General features: G+C 39.9%; 1 protein-coding gene across 2 annotated transcripts in view; it reads left to right on the top strand.

Moving 5' to 3' along the window:
• The window catches only part of LOC119737189 (sarcolemmal membrane-associated protein-like), a 54,426-nt gene that overhangs the window by 20,582 nt on the left and 16,658 nt on the right, over nucleotides 1-17,186 (top strand). For both annotated transcript variants that reach the window (XM_038211366.1, XM_038211367.1), the window contains exons 4-16: nucleotides 3,472-3,538; nucleotides 6,206-6,299; nucleotides 7,367-7,534; nucleotides 9,420-9,560; nucleotides 10,249-10,413; nucleotides 11,260-11,401; nucleotides 11,814-11,993; nucleotides 12,859-12,984; nucleotides 13,659-13,730; nucleotides 14,363-14,488; nucleotides 14,876-14,950; nucleotides 15,783-15,836; nucleotides 16,180-16,308. In XM_038211366.1, coding sequence (XP_038067294.1) covers nucleotides 3,472-3,538; nucleotides 6,206-6,299; nucleotides 7,367-7,534; nucleotides 9,420-9,560; nucleotides 10,249-10,413; nucleotides 11,260-11,401; nucleotides 11,814-11,993; nucleotides 12,859-12,984; nucleotides 13,659-13,730; nucleotides 14,363-14,488; nucleotides 14,876-14,950; nucleotides 15,783-15,836; nucleotides 16,180-16,308 — 1,539 coding nt within the window. The remainder of the gene's footprint in view (nucleotides 1-3,471; nucleotides 3,539-6,205; nucleotides 6,300-7,366; nucleotides 7,535-9,419; nucleotides 9,561-10,248; nucleotides 10,414-11,259; nucleotides 11,402-11,813; nucleotides 11,994-12,858; nucleotides 12,985-13,658; nucleotides 13,731-14,362; nucleotides 14,489-14,875; nucleotides 14,951-15,782; nucleotides 15,837-16,179; nucleotides 16,309-17,186) is intronic.

The raw sequence follows: 17,186 nt of genomic DNA on the forward strand, positions 1-17,186 counted from the left end.
ACAAACGTACAATCCAAATAGGATCACCACAAGCATTTTGATAATTAAATTTGTTTGAAGATAAATTCATTATCCTGTGCAAGCTTGTGGAACACAGAAAGATTAAGTCTGTCTGCATCCCGCATGGTACCCAACCTTCGGCCTTATTGCATACATGGCATTTGACAATGTATGTATTTTGTGTGTAAGGCCAAAAAAAAAAATAAGTCGGTCTCTGGTCAGGGCGCAATCTTTTTTTTTTCAAAAATGTTCCGCGGTAGCTCCAACAGCGCCCTCTCTTGCCGCACCTCCTCATTTGTTTTTTTACCAAAGAGCACCAAGGAATGGGATATTGCACCACGGCAAATGATCGAGAGCACCAAGGCAAATTATGGAGGACACCAATGTACATGAGGACACCAAAAAAGCAAAATAGTACCCCACCTTGTCTGTACAATCCAAGCTTGAAGAAGAAAAAAAAAAAAGCAAAAAAAAAAAAAATCCGCGTCGCCGCGTCAGTTCCAGAACTTTGGTCTGACCAGAGACCGAATATTTGTTTGGGGGGCCTAAAAGAGAGGTGTGCATGTTTTAAAACAGCCCTCACAACACGTACTTACAAAGCCTTTGGTATAATACTGCCTAGACTTGTCACTGTAGGTGTACATGTTGTTACTGTAGATGTACATGTACACATGCTGCACAGTGTCAGCTTTCAGAGTCTTGCGTGAATATAGGCCATTCATAATGTGCAGGGTTCATTCATATCTGGACAGAGTACTGTCGGTACGTCATTTGTCAAATGGTTGTCGTAGCTATTAATGTGTGTGCATTGATATCTGCCTGTGCTCCCTCACTCAGGCCGTGTGTGCTGTCTTAATTGGCTGCTGAGGTGGTTCCAACATGCAATCTTAGAAGCCTTAGGTGTTTGGTTTCATCTTTGGATGCAGGATGGGCTCTTGAGCAAATCTTGAGGAGAGATAGAGATATAAAGACCCCTCCCCTTTTTAGAAACACTGTCCCATCTGTAACGATTAGGGCCTATAAAACCGGTAGTATATATTTTTTTCAACTTTTTAGTTAAAAAAATACACAATATGAAGTATTCTGGATGTATTCCTTACCCCTAACCCCTTGAGTGATTTACTAGGAACCTTCCTCCCTCTTGCAAAATCCAACACTCTGTGGTAAGTCAACACCCAAAACAAACTGTTGGACTCTGATTTCGGTGGTATGCCTGACCCCAAGTAAAGCATGTTCTGTCTACTAGTGCAGTACTCACTCCAACAGATTCCAACAAAACATGCAGTTGGATTTTGATGGGTTGAGGCAGTTCGAGTTAATGCAGTCATCCTCCAAGAGTGATTTTGAATAGCAAACTACATACCCAGCAAATAAAAACTCATTTGTCGTTCTTAATAATGATACTTGAGTGACAACTTACAAAGAACCAAGATAACAGGGACAGGAAAAAGGTCACACTTTGGACCTAAATTTATAGACTGACCTATCTACCGGTAGGAGTATAAATACACAGCTCACATATAGGAGTATATGTGACCTGCCATAGCATAATGAGGAATAACCCCCACCTTTGACTTTTCGCGTTGTGTACATGACGTTAAAGTGCAAATCATAGGCTTTCTAATGATACCAAATTTATTTCTGTAGCTTAATTTATTCCAAAGATATGATGCAGGAACTTCAACAGTGTCCTGCCAAGTTACCAATCTCAATTTCGAGAAAAACGGCTTTGAAAAAAAAAACACGCATTGCGCCGCCAGCGGCAGTGATAAACGTACATGTACTTCAGTTTTTCCACTTTTGTGGGGTATTTTTCCCCAACAAAAATGAATAGTGTGAATTTTGGATACCTTGGTTACTAAAAAAATGCAAAACAATCAATATCGATGTAGACATGATTTTTCTAGCGTATCCGACTTCAAACGTCGATTACTCAAAACAAGGTTTGGGGGACATTCCTCATTTTGCCACAGTAGGTCACATATGTACACATATCTATACCGGTACATCTTCCGGAGCCATAATTTTCAATTGCAACATGTTACATGTACGTCTGTGCAGAACACATTGTGTGTACATGTATGTTTACCATTGACCCTACACACATGTCTATTCAGTGTTATGAGTTATGATCTGCCAAGCGATGCACATCAGTTTCAAGGTCAACATCCTGGCAGTGACTCACTAATGATATATGACTGCAGTGGACAAAAAGCAAAAATATTTCTTTAGTTTGTTTTTGGCTCATCAAAACAGAATATTTATAATTTAATGCTGCCCCTGCAGTATCATAACAGAATAAGTGGTGGGATTTAAATCTGGATTCTTTTTATTTGGTTTGAATTCACTTTTGGTTTCGATTTTGGAAAACGAATATTCGAAACCAACCTTTAAAAAAATTAAGCCTTCCATTTTTGTGACACAGATTTTAAAGAAAACAACTGGAACATCCCCCAATGGAGTACCGAAGTGAATACGTCACGCGCACAAAATGGGTGTAAAAGACATTAGCGCGTGATTCAGCCTGAGAACCAACACGCGCGCGTATTCCATTCGTTTGCACTACATTTTCTGGTTCTAAATGACGTCACACTTCGGTACTCCATTTGCTCCATAGTCTCTGATTGTAGCTGCATTCACTTGCTTGTGGTCTTCTTGGTGTATGAATAGCCTTCCAATTTGACTTATCAGAGAGAACCCAAGTTCCCACCAATTTTGTCAACATTACAGCTCTGGAGTGGTTTTGTAAAGGCCCAAATGCAGTGGTCATTGAAACTCTACCCAATCATTTGGAGGGCATTGCATGCCGCACCTCACTCGTCACTTTTTGTTGGCATGAATAAATGAGAACTTCCAGTGAAATCAGATTACCGTTATTCGGTTTGAAAAAAAAAATTAGCATAACCGGATTTTGAAATCTCTGATTTCTCCCGCCACTAAATAGAATACATACAGTTGTGGGATTTTTTCATTAAAATGTTGTTAATTCAATGAGCTTGGAGTTGAGGGATTTTCAAATATCAATCATGACTTTAACCCTAACGTACCTGAATCCATCAAAATCCACACCCCTGTTTCGGGGGATTCCGGCGGATACAGGATACCTCTATATTGCACAAACTGGGGGATTTTGATGGATTCAGGATTGTAAGCCTAGCGGAACTGCAGGATTTTTATGGATTCAGGATACCTCTATACTGAGCTGTTGGGGGACTTTGGCGGATTCAGGATCTCAACTGATTTACTCCCGGCTAACTGGTGGATTCTGATGGACTCACTGGCCACCAACATTTTCTTGCATGGCCAAATTGATGGATTTTGGTGGAATCAGGATACTTTCTAGTAAATGAGCCCAAGGGGTTAGGGTTAATACAAAGACTGAATAAAATGAACATCCAAACAGTTTAATCAGTGTTATCCTGAAAATGAAATAAATGATTTCTTTCTGTGTTTATTTTACTATTTTTTTAGTAACCCATGGATGTATAGTTTCCCAGCTGACGTTATTCAACCCAGATGGATCAGAGGCAATCAGGAGGTATGTAATTCCATATACTTTTACTCTTTTGACTCGGCAAAGTTTCTTTTTTGTTCTGTCTTGGACACTGTATAAGGCCACGGACGGTGAGACCACTTCACACAATCTTACTCTGAGCTTGCACACCAGTGTGCACTTTTTAAAGTCAAGTCACCCTCCCCCCTTCCCTTCCTTTAGGATTCCCAGCCACTCTAGAAATCTAGGTGTAGATTATTTGCGTTACTACTTAAAGAGGTTGTGGAATGCTCGAAGACATTTCCGTCATTTTCGGGTAAATGTAGCCTAAGGTGTGATGAAATAAAAACGACTATTGTGTCTGTCATGAAATGAGTACAAAAGGTACTTTTGAGAGCTGTTTTTCAGGTCCTGTTTCGACCCGAACGTGCAATTTGTGTAAAAGTCGTCGTTGGGGGCAGCAAACAAAACATAGTAAATCGTGACGTAATAAACAGGACTCGTTTACACTACCCTGCATTGGGAGTCCTGTTTATTACGTCACGATTTACTATGTTTTGTTTGCTGCCCCCAACGACGACTTTTACACAAATTGCACATTCGGGTCAAAACAGGACCTGAAAAACAGCTCTCAAAAGTATCTTTTGTACTCATTTCATGACAGACACAATAGTCGTTTTTATTTTATCACACCTTAGGCTACATATATACCCGAAAAATGACGGAAATGTCTTTGAGCATTCCACAACCTCTTTAAATGCATAGCATTGATGCTTCTCTTACTTGCGGATCAGTTTTTTAATCTTTCCTCAAAAGTTGTTCAAAATTTCGTCCCCTCCCCAACTGCACCCAGTACATATACCTGGACTGAATTTGGCACATTTCCTGCAGTCAAACGCAATATCCGTTCCTGTACCCCTGACCACAACCTTTCAGTCACTGACAGAAATTCCCAAGGCAAACGATATAAACTGGTAGTTTTCTGTAATCAATCTACCTCATGATTCAAGAAATCTCAGCGCGCACACCAGCATGCATAAAGTTGCACACAAATACGGCGCCATGGAACAAGACTGATCCTAACTGTTGAATAGTAAATCCCATTCCCCATGGGCGAATCGGACTTTTTGAGCCCCGGCGTGAATGGGAGCAATAATGAATGTCACGTGATGTGAGTTCCACCACTCAACTGATAACAAACTACAGGTAATGATAACGAAATAACAAACGACCACTATAAGAAACATTTTTTATGGACCCCAACATGTTCGTTATAGTGAAGTTCGACTGTATAAATATTAAGTAAATTAAAATATCAGTGACTGTTTTGTTCCTTTTGAAATTCAAGATGTGTAGCACGGAGTCCAGATCTGTTGAATTTGTCACTCATGTCCTTGTGATTTATTTCACATTTTTATCATTAGAAATGGAATCCCTTATCAATCTGTTCAGTTTTGTTGATGACTTTTCCAGAAGCGTTTCTGTTTCGTTTCGTATGAACCTATGTTGTACACATTAGTCTGAACCTCGCTCGACATGTTCCCTTTGATAGAAAGATCATATGTTCATCATGCGTATTACATTTTATTTCTTCACATGCTCAACACATGTAAGCAGAACAAGGAAGCTAAATTCTGACATGATGATTTCCAAATATAGCACTGAGAGGATTTGCAAACATTTACGTTCAGGAATTTCGGAGTCAAGTTCATTTTAAAAATAGTCAAAACAGATTGAAACAATTTTGCTGTGCCTAATGCACAGATTTGCCATTGCAAAGCCAGTTGACATCTCTGCAACACAATTTTGTACACTTTTGTCAACATCACCTTTAAATTTGTATCACAAGATTTGCACTGATGGTTTGTTGCTGGTGCACTGACCTTAGATGCATGGAATAAATCAGGGCAGGAGGAAATAAGCTTATTAGGCTGAGGGTAATGTTATAGATCTGCAGCAAGCATAGTTTTGCTTGTGTAAACTTGTATTTCCTCTGATCAAAAAAATCAAAATATACTTACCCTAACCACCCCAACTCCATCAAAATCCCCCCCCCCCCCCATTTTGGTTGATTTTCTGGACTTGGTCCAGAAGGCCTGGCGTGACTAAATATTAATGGAGTACAAATAGCTTCCTGTACTGCTATTGTGATAAAACTAAAGCCATGTGTAGCAAGTCCATGTACATGTATGTCGACCAGTGCGTCAGTGGTGGATTCCATTATGTCATGTACAGTTTTTGTATTGCAAGCACCGTGATTGATGGATTTTGATGGACTTGGTCCAGTTCCTAGTAAAAGGCATTAGGAAGTTAGGTTTAAAAAACAAAGTGCAAGCATCAAACTTTAATAGGTTACAAATGTACATCAGCCAGTTTGATGTACATGTATGGAATTTATTATTATTTTTTCTAAAATGTTTGGCCAAATTAATATGTAATACATTATTTTGTTTTTGTTTTTGGTACATGTACTTTATTTTGTACTCAATTTTCATAAAGATCATTCTGTATTCAGAAATGACCTTCTTGTACATGTGAGAGGTACATGTGTGAACATGTCTTTAAATGCATGTATACATCCCTAATATAAGAAGGTAAACTTGTGGAGATTTTGACAACTAAAATAACCAAGAAAGGTCGGGTGCCAGACTGGTCTTAATATACAGTGTACTATAACATTGTTGTTTGTTTTTTTTATTTCTCAATGTCTAGTTCCCCGGCTCCAACACTAAGTTACAGCAGTACCAGTCCAACCACTAACAATGTCCCATCCCAGGACCTGTACCAGTTATCACACTACCTCAAGGTGAGAAACAGAGCAACATTGGATTGTAGACCTTAAGCCGGCTTCAGGTCTACCTGCAATTTGCTTGCGCCATGATGGAACCGTCAGCATCAAGTACATACGTACTGCTCAGGTCACGAAACTGAGAAATCGTGTGATTCTTTTGAAACAAACGGCATCCCGATGCAAAATAATCGCCCATGTCACCCACGACGCGACGATCCTCCACGATTCCACAGCATAGACAGTCACGTGACTTCTTTACCAATAAGGGAATAAATTTGTGTTTGGCCGGTTCGGCTCGTGCCATTATCAGTGCACATTCCCTTATACGGTCTTAAATGTACTTGCGGTATTCCCATTCACAAATACCTTTGAGTCAAAAAGTCGACACAAGTCAAAAATTATACATTTTCAATGATTTTGTTGAACAGTTTTATTTCATTTTCTTAAACACCCCTCAAGCTATGGTATGGAATATCCTCTCGCGAGTAGTAGTAAACAATCTCCTTATATGGTGATTGACGCGCGCGTGGTGCGTACTGCTTGATGTTGCGCAGAACGCGGAGCGCCGGTGTATGGTTTGCTGATTGGCTACACAATTGAAAAGAATGATCTTGATGCGCACACAATCGCGACCTTGTCGTAGAAGTTGAAATTGTTCTACTCTTGCGACTGTTGATTTTGTTGAGCGCCGACTAATTCCGATCGTCTTAATATTGTCGCAGTTACACTCAGGTTGCACAAAATCGGTGACTGAAATGTTCCCGACGGTCATAGCTCAGACGCAGCTTGATCCTGAAAAGTCAGTCGCCAACTGATCTGTGTTGTCGCAAGGTCGACCTGAGGGCAGCTTTACAATTGTTTGGCATCAGTTTACCCTCATCCTCAAAGCATTTTATTTTTTACTAAGACCCTTCCTGAATTCACCACATACAGGCCTTTGTGATTTTGGAAATATCCTCCAAACCATATTATAGTGCCGGGCTGATTTAGGGTTGTATAGGGAGTGGTTTGAGTGTGTTTTGAGGTGTTTTGAATGATTGGTTAAAGCTTTATCATCTTCAATCCACGTTTGACTGTAACAGGAGGCTCTGCATCGTGAGCAGATGTTGGAGCAGAAGCTTGCCGGCTTACAGAGGTTACTCTCCTCCACCCAGGAGGCGTCAGAGTGTAGCTGGCAGGCACTCATTGATGAGGATAGACTACTGTCTAGGCTCGAGGTACTAGAGAGCCAACTTAGAGCATATTCAAAGGTAAGATGCATGTCTCTTAAGTAATCAACTTTCCTTCCCTCTGTTGGTTGCTTACAGTAGGAGCAAGTTCAAATGGGCACCATCGCTGACTAGTGGTTGATTTGTGGCGTAACTTAGTGCCCGCGCACCAAAGGCAATGTGCAGATGTCTACATGGTGATGGTGACAACATCCTCACAAAATTCTGAGTGCTGGCTCCCTGCTGTGCTTTATGATGCGCGCGGCTATTGGTAACCAGCCAATGTGACCCACATCATTGCCCTGGTCCAGAATAGTTGACTAGACTAGTCCAACTATCGTTGACTAACCAGCGTTTGACCAGAGTTAGCCCAACTGTGGTCAACTGTAGTTCCTGATCGAGCTTGCTCTAGGAGCAAGTTGGAACGAGCACTGTGGTTAACCATACAGGTCGAGTCAAAAAAAGCGGAACCCAAACCCCGCAAAATATATTTAATATTTAAAAAAAAATATTTGAAAAAAATAATAATGACTGGAAAGCCAATTTCATAAACTACTTTTAGATGAAAAAGTTACTGAAATTGCTCAATCCGTTCAAAGTAAATCACCATTCAAACGCAATGACCCTAAAACCTCTTTCGTCCAAAAATGCGATTTCAAGAATCGTCACAATTGTCTTCAAACATCACCAGCGATAAAACCTCAGTTTAAAAGTTAAAAATATTTAGCAAAGTCCTTTTGAAGGCCCATCTTTTAAAGACAGTTGATTTTATAAATCATATTGTTTGCCTGAGCAGGGTTGTTAATAAAAATATTGTGTACTACAGTTGTTGACAGTTGTTAAAACAAGTATTCTGTGTCATTTTCTTTGTTGTTCCAAACAGTCAGAACACGCAATAAATTACTTTTTTTTGTGGAAGAAACAGGTTTTACTGTCATTGCATTTACATTCTTATATTCTTTGAACTGATTGAGTAATTTCAGTAATTTTTCATCTAAAACTAGTTTATGAAATTGGCTTTCCAGTCATTATTGTTGTTGGTGCTGCATATTTTTTTAAAATATGAAATATATTTTGGGGGTTTGGGTTCCGCTTTTTTTACTCACTCTGTAGTTCGAATAACTGCACTTGAACGCAGGATGTTTGGACTAAATCTAGTTGACCATATGTAACCGGACCACAGGGCGCGGTTGCTTCACTGGTTACCAATAGCCTGGCGCATAATAAAGCATAGCAGGGAGCCATGACCAAGAAGTTTAATGATAACATTTTGACCATCGTTTGGCTGGAGGTGTTCGCACATTACTATAAGTTTGCAGGGATAAATAACATTACAAATCAACCACTAGTGGACTAATGGTCCTTGCTCTCATTAGCTCTAAGCTGCTCAGTTGGTAGTCTGTCGAGAGCACCATCATTTTTTGAACTAACGTACACACTGTACAATATGGTGCCATTCGTTACTTTTACCCACCACGTTATTTCTGGTAACCTCCAATTTATTTGAACTTTGCTTGGATGTATATTTTTTCATCCATTTTAACTTGATTTAATACATCCACTCATGTATGACACATACATGCATTGAGCCATACTTTGTGAAAAAGGTTATATGGGCTCTGTGCGCAACAAAAGAGGGTGCCCTTTTACCTAGCAACAACGTCCCATGGGCGGGACACATACATTTTGCCTGCTGACACGCACGCACCGTTCCTTGTGTGTGACGCAAGTACACCAGGGGATTTGTACTATGTACACGCAGTGGCCGCGCTTCGCGGCAAAATATTGCAGTCAGGCAAGATGGCGTCGATCGGTCACCCCAACTGTACTTTCTTTGCCGGTGAGGGGGTACTTGTGAATGGAGCAGATCGGGTGATTGTTGAAAGTGAATTCTCTTAAAATGTTTCTTGTGTTGTTATGTTTTCAGGCCAACTCAGAAGAGAGTATACGGAAGGAGTTGGTCGCGTTGCAAGAAGACAAGCACAACTATGAGTCAACGGCCAAAGAGTCTCTCAAGAGGGCGCTAGAAGAGAAACTAGACGCGTGCCGGAAACTTTCGGACTTGGAGGTATTGGTTCTGAAATTTTTGAAACTGATTCCAAATTCTAATATTTGTTTGTCAATGAGTTGCAATTCAGACTACAGTAGAACGTCGCTATTCCGAACACTTTCAAACAAACGTTCAGCTATACCGAACATCAGCCTTGGCTCCCAATTTTTGTGTACAAAACGTACCGAACATTGTTGTTGGAAATGTCAACAGAAGAGAGACTAAAAGGCTATTATTTCCCCAACGAATAGTAGGAAAAAGCCACCCATGTAAGCTCAAAAACTGTGTAATTACATGATTCAATAGTCGCACGTGTTCGAAGTCGTCTTTCAGTAACTACCAGGGTGTACTTGGTGAAGGTCTGCTAAGGAACTGAAAATATTAATGGACACGTTTGGCGACTCCGAGCATGGTTTGTAAATGCAACTACACAATAACAATGATCAAAAGAGGGCGCCACTAATGTGTGAAAATCACTTTACCGAACGATCGCTATTACGAACAATTTCTGTGGATCCCACGGTGTTCGTTATAGCGGCGTTCCACTGTATTTGAATAAAAGAAAAATCTGACAAAGAGTTTGAAATTTAGATTTGTACCCCAGTGAAAAGGAACATAATCATTGGGGAAAAAAGACTAATTCAAATGTTGTTGTTTCTCTTTTATCAGTTTTATTTTCTCTTTTAATAACTTTCTTTGTCTCCAGAGAATGTTGAGTAATTCCGAGGATGAGTGCGCTCACAGCAAAGAGGAAGTAGATCGTCTGCAGGTCGAGCAGCAAGCCTTGATCACCAAGCACACGGAAGTCGCTGCCGAGCTGAAGGAAGTGGCTCAGAAACTCACCGAGGCTGAAAAGATGCATGCTGATGAGGTCAGGGTTCAAACTGTGTAGAAGTACGAAAAGGAAACAGCGCCCTCTGTTGGCAGCATCCCAGAATTACTAATGAATTCACAAAACCAACAGGGAGCGTTGTTCAGTTTTGTACTTGAAATTTTTAAAAAGTCTGAGAATTTGTACGTTCCAATATGGTGTTTTTATTGCTGGGACTAAAAGTATAACAATAAGAGTACAACAATATATGATATAAATGCTTCAAACTAGCTTGAATATTTCAGGTAATTTTTTTCTGGATAGAGTATGGCACCATTCTATGCCGTGAGGAAAATGCCGTAGGAAAAAAAAACATGCTTGAAAATGACCAACGATCATTTTCAAGGATCTAAATTTGTGTTACTTATAAATGCCTGAGCCAGTTGTTCCTTTTGCTCAAGATCCTGTCGCGTGGGAGGTTTTAAACTGCTGTTTAGACTCCGCTTGATGTTTAAATGACAATGTTTAAAACCAGTCACAAGACCGCATGCTCTGTGCCACATGTGCACGGTACACGCCGCATGGGCTGGCTATAGCCACGGATATGATCTCCATATAAGGAAATGTTGATCACATTGTGTGTACCATAGACGTGGCCTGAACATGGAGTAAAATGGTTGAAGAAAATCGTTTAGAATTTGTCAAATTTTCGACTTATTTTGGCTTTTGATTGAAAAGGTTCGGCTCGGGCCATAGCCGGCAGACAGGACTCTGACCGGGGGTTTCAAATCACATGTTTATAATTGCGCAATCACACTATTATCCCCTTATTAAAAAGGTTGAATTTAAATTGTTTGCTTTTGTAATAATCCAAGTCTTGTACCTCTTCATATTTCACACTTTAAGGTGGAGAGACTGACAATCGAGAAAACGGAGCTGGAACGGAAGGTTGACATCGCATCCCGGGAGGAGATCGCGTTGGCTACCAGGATTGAAGAGATGCAGGCAGAGTGTGACTTTGCCAGAGAGCAGCACGCAGCCGTCAAACGTATGTCAGGTTTATGGCGGCTAATACAGTGACGCTTTGTCGCTATCCACAGCATTCCTTTCCCTTGGGGGGGGGGGGGGAGGGGAGGAGATTTATTTGGAACTAACCTTTTTCAAAAATGGAATTTAACCTCAAAGGCAAAGGCAACTCAACGTGGGTGCTTATAGAAAAAAATAGGCAGTAAAGAGAAAGTAGGAAACTATTTAATTTTTCTTGAACTGAAATACATCATATGAATGGAAGGAACTGGATACTGGCATGACGTTCCACAATGAGGCTGCCCGGGGGAAGAAACTTGGAAGACCAACTGTATATGGATGAAAGACGGTACTAAAACGTGTCAAGCAGTTGAAGGAACAAGATTGGGAAATAAGACGTAACTATTCATTTACTGAAAAATTCCCATTAACAGTTCGTTATGAGGAAGTTCAGGAGCAGCTCAAGCACTACGTCAAGGACACAGAGAAGTCTGACAAGACGGACGAGCAAGAGAAGGAGGACACAAATCTTAAGATCATCCAGGAGAACGAAGATGACACAAGACAGATCATCTCTAAAGAGGACACCGACTCCACAGATGCTAACACGTTAGGTAAGCACCAAGCTACAAAATATGGGTCAAAAAGGTTTTGGAGCAGCTAAGCTGATAATAATGCTTAGTGGATTTTCTTTCTAAGCAAAATTCAGCTGGGAACCAGTCACAAACAGTATACTTTGCATGACATTTTGGCTGGTGCCCTGTATTTGCTAAGCAGATTTTTTTTGTGCTTAGCATATTTCTGTGCTTAGCAGATGATGTACAGAAAGGTAACTTTTCTTTGGGTGAGCACCTACTGGCGCACATAGAGCTCGGCTTTCAAAGTTAGAGTGTGGATCATTTGCAGCTAACCAAAAAGTAACCGACCAAATTATTGTTAAACAGCTTACTTGGTTTAAAGATATAATGGCACTAAGTTCCCTGTGAAATTTATTCTTTCTTGCATGCTGTCATTTTGAAGAAAACAAATAAAAGAAGGTCACTTCCAAAGATGTGTCAAGTGACACGTTTTTGGAAATTTCCGTTTGTAGTTGGTTTGTAATTGGGTGAATCTGCGAATGGGTGCGAGAGTTGACGTGACACACATACGCACGCGGTTGCCATTATTCATCGGTTCAGTGTGTGACATCACGTAGCTACAATCGGCTGGATGAGAATCATGTCGCGAAGGCTGATTTCAGGATTGTGTCACAAAAGGGCGTAATTCAAAATATGACTTGGCAACTTTTGAACTGAAAAAGAGATCCAGAATATTGTATTTTCTCTGAATATACAGCATTCACAGAGCTAAAACGTCATCGGGTTAGCTGTTAAGCATCTGGCTTTAGATTTTGAGCACTTTTGTTGCTTCAAACGAAAAAAATGCACAAATGACAAATTGTCCATTCTATCGTTAATTTGAATTGTTTTGCATCCTCAGACAACAGCAACAAGTCTCTTAAAGAAGACGAGGAAGACATCGAGAAGGATGCGAAGGAAGAAACAAAGGAGAAAGCAAAGAAACAAGAAGATGAAGCTAAGACCAATGGAGAGGCAACGCCTACAGGTAATACACCTGAACCATCTACCCATTGTCATATGCATATTCATGAGCTAGCACCCTACACTCATTGGTTAAATAATCATGTCATGGCATGTGACATATTTCGTACAACTTTTGATGTATTCACCTGATATGTTGTCAAATGTGGCAAATACTTTAACAGGGACACCTGCCATATGCTGTGTAACCATTTTGAGATTTTTTAACAGGGTGTCCAGCCACTCTGAAAATCAGGGAAAATCTTGAAAATGAGTTTTTATTTTTCCATTTAGGGAAAAATTGAGGAATTTGGGGAAAAACTACAAAAATCAGGGAAAACTCTGGGAATTTAACAGTGACCCAGAAGGGAAAGATTTTCACCAGTTATGTGCGTCTTGTGCCACATGTCCAAGTTGTGTCCATTGACTGACTGGCTATGGTGGCTTTTTAGTGTTTATGCAGTGAGAATACTACATCGATGATTTTCATGGTCTTAATCTCTCCAGACAATAATAATTGTCTGTGCTACACCGCCTCTTGACTTCCCAGCAACCTCGTTAAAGTGAAAAATATTTCTCATGGAATCTTGTAAATTTTTCATGGAAAAATCAGAGAAAAACTCGGATTTTGTTTTCATAAAGCACTGGGAACCCTCTTTTATCATTTTGAAATTCTTATTTGGTTCTCCCCACACACAGATGCCTCGCCAACCTCACCTAATGAACCTTCGGTACAAGGAACATTAGAACAGCAACTTGAAAGATTAAAAGGTAGGTCAGATCAATGGTAGAACAACTATGAAGCCAAATGGAACCTCCGTTATTAGTGGTAGCACTTGATAAATTCAGTCGCAGTGATAAGGGTCTGTTCAGATGAAACACACCGCTGTAATAACACCGCTATACCGAACATTTGGCTATACTGAATATCATCCTTGGCTCCCGATTTTTATGTACAAAACCTGCCGAACATTGTAAACAAACTTGACACTAATTCTTATCAAAATTACTCAAAAATAGAATTAAAATGTAAGCAATTTTAACTGAAATAAAATTATTACATGTACTTAAAAGTCAAATTAAAAATTAGGAAAGATTAGCACATGTCCAATGGCAAAAAAAGGGAAATACATAACATTTATTTAATGTAGTTGGGGGGACCACACAGCAAGTTGTACGGTATGTTTTGTGGGGACCAAAGATGCTGTGGGGATTGTCAAAATTCCCCACGACTCGGCGCAAATTTTCCTGATGGAAAACTTCTCTGGAATGTTGTGCCAGCTGGGGCTTTGGACTGTGTGCAAAAAAGGGCAGTGCACTGTTTAGTTCCATAGTTGAAATAAAAACACCCATCTGAACATGAGCAGCAATGGAACAAACATTGTGATTTTCATTTGATGCAGGTGAACTGGTAGACTCCGAAACCAGGCTACAGGAGAGCCAGGAGCAGGTCAACGGCCTGCAGCAGCAGCTCAAACAGGCTCAATTGGAGGCTATCGAGAATATAGCCAAAGCTAATGCCATTGAAGGTATGGAATCCGTTGAAGTTAATTTCTCAATCTACTGTTCTAACCCTTCGGCCTTTGTACCACTCCAAACTGCCCTGCCTGTTACTCCTCATACCGCCCCAAACTGCCCCAGCACTGTATTGATTCATGGAGAAGTAAACGTAATGTAATACATTTTAGTACCAGAGCTAAAGGGTTAATTCAAAGAATTATATATTTGACTATTTATATAATTCACCATTCTGTCTGTCTCTTGGCTGTCTCTTATGTTTTATTAATTTATAAATTCCAATACCAGCTTCAAAACATGTCTTTTATAAAATTCTGAACCTGATATTTTTGTCATTTTCTGTGGACCAACTGAAATGCCAGGGTGAATGTTTTTTGTTTGTTTGTGTTTTTCGTCAGAAAAACTGAAGGAATCAGAGAAGACAATGGAAGAAGCTGTTGAAGAGGCTACAGTGGATCTCAGAGAAAGAATAGGTTAGATCAATTTTTTCCGCAATATAATTTTTTTCAATGATTTTTTCATCATCCAACAGCGGAAAATCCTCAATAACAGGCTTAAGTAAATTGTGTAATTTTTTTTTTTAACAATGTATTTAATAATAAATGTATTTAAAATCTAAATATTTCTTAATTTTTCTGAATTCACTGAAAGAAACGTTTATATACACATGAGTTTCCACAATGAGGATATGCCAATACGTACGACTTTCTGACATGTTTCCCAGCTGGAAATTTTGGAGGCTATTTGTAGTCCCTCTCATCCCCTACCAAGGTGATTCCTGTGGTCTCAGAATACTTTTGCTCCCCTCCAACTCCAAAACCCTCCCTTCATCAAACTGTTCTCCAAAATATTGTTAATATTTTGACGGATTTGGGAGTTTTAAAAGTCCAGGCACCATTACGTTGCATGGGACTTTGAGATTCCAATTTTTTATGGCAGTTCAAAGAACTAAAAGGTTACTGTTTATGTTGACTTTTCTCATACGCTGATAGTCTGAACTCACAAAATCAAAATGGCGGGCCGTTTAAAGTCGGATTTATGACATAGTGGTCAACCTAATTTAAATATCTACGCGCATACCAATAGGGTGCTGCATTAATCATTATGCATGAGTGTGCAGGAGAAGTTGGCCAATCAAGCTATAGGGGAGGCGGCACAGCACAGACGCATAGCCACCAACATCAGAAGCAAGAGGCCGTTGCCTGTCCTCATATACAAGTGTGTTGTGAGGTCAGGTCTCCAGCCTAACATGCTGAATTCATAGAATCTTCATGTAATTTTTTTTCCCTGCGCGTCTTTTTGCAGCCAAAATGGAAGCTTTGGACAAAGAGAGAACGAGAGGGGGCCAAGTCATTGAAGGTCAGAAATGTTTATTATTGCGTCTTCTTTTTATAAATCAATGATTTTTCATGGTCTTAATATGTGGGAGCCAATGTGTACATCGCCTGGGTGGTGTGTGTGTGTACGGCGAGTGTAGTACCCACTTCAGATGCAAGAAACCTGTGACTTCGTTGCAGAGGAACACGACTGAGCACAGGGATGCAACCCAGTCAATAAATTGCCAAAGACACCAATGAAAAATTCCCACACTTCAACAAATGGAAAAAATGTAAGGTGTTCAAGACGCATTAAATAAAAGTAGCCATCCTCTTCGTCGCTTTTTCATTGTTGAGTTGTTAAATCTCTTCTTTTTTTCCATCAGAGCCCATGTTTGCTAAGATGGAGGAGAGACATCTGAGTGCTGCTCCGCCTGATGCTAAGAACAACCTGCTAAACACGATGCGACCTGAAGAGTTGACGGATCTTCATAATCATCTCGGCGACAATCAAGGTAGAAAGACAACAATCTACCCTTCCATTTGACCAACACCTGCTTCAATTAGATAATGTTTTCCTTTCTTTTATCCTTAAGAAGGGCCATAAGATTTGAACATTTCCATTGTGTTGCAAGTTCTTTTTCTGAAAATGTTACAGAAGATTGAGTAAGTTGACCTAAAACACCTGCGAGATTTCACAAGAGTGCAGCACATTTGGGCACCATGTATAGAATCTACATCATGTGTAACGTCCTATTTATTTTGTGTCCTGACTGGGCCCATCCAATCTAGGACAATAAATGGTGTCTTGAAAGAAAAGAAAGCATTACAATTTACAACATACTGATGATATTGCGAAATGATGACTATCATAAAATTAAAATTGTTGACCTCAACTTCCGTTCAATCAATCACGCATATAACAAGTGGGTCAATTCAAACGCGGGAGTCTGTGACTAGACTAGTCAGTGTTTGGTACCAAGACGTTCACACAAAAAGTTGCTCCCCCTCGCTAACTGGCGAGACTTGCACGCTCTAAGGTTTCATTCTTATCGAGACCAGTAACGACCTAAAGAAAAAGTGAAAACTGAGGCGTGATAATAATACACACTCCTCCATCATAACCAACACCTGCTTCAACTTGACATTTTATTTTATTTCTTTTTATCGTACTTTATTTTGCTCTAAACAATCGGATCTCCATACTGTTGTGCTGCTACTTTTTGAGAAGTTCAAAGTGAGACTGTATCCACTGGCACATTTTCTGGAAGATTTTGCCAGAACATCATTTAAGAATACTCTAAACTGGAAGTTTTTTCGAAAATTCATTTCACTTTGTCATACATTGACAGTGGTTCTCATATTGGAACAGTGGATGTTGTTTTTCTGTTCA

Source organism: Patiria miniata, unplaced genomic scaffold, assembly GCF_015706575.1.
Source record: "Patiria miniata isolate m_02_andy unplaced genomic scaffold, ASM1570657v1 HiC_scaffold_3, whole genome shotgun sequence".
Taxonomy (NCBI): Eukaryota; Metazoa; Echinodermata; class Asteroidea; order Valvatida; family Asterinidae; genus Patiria; species Patiria miniata.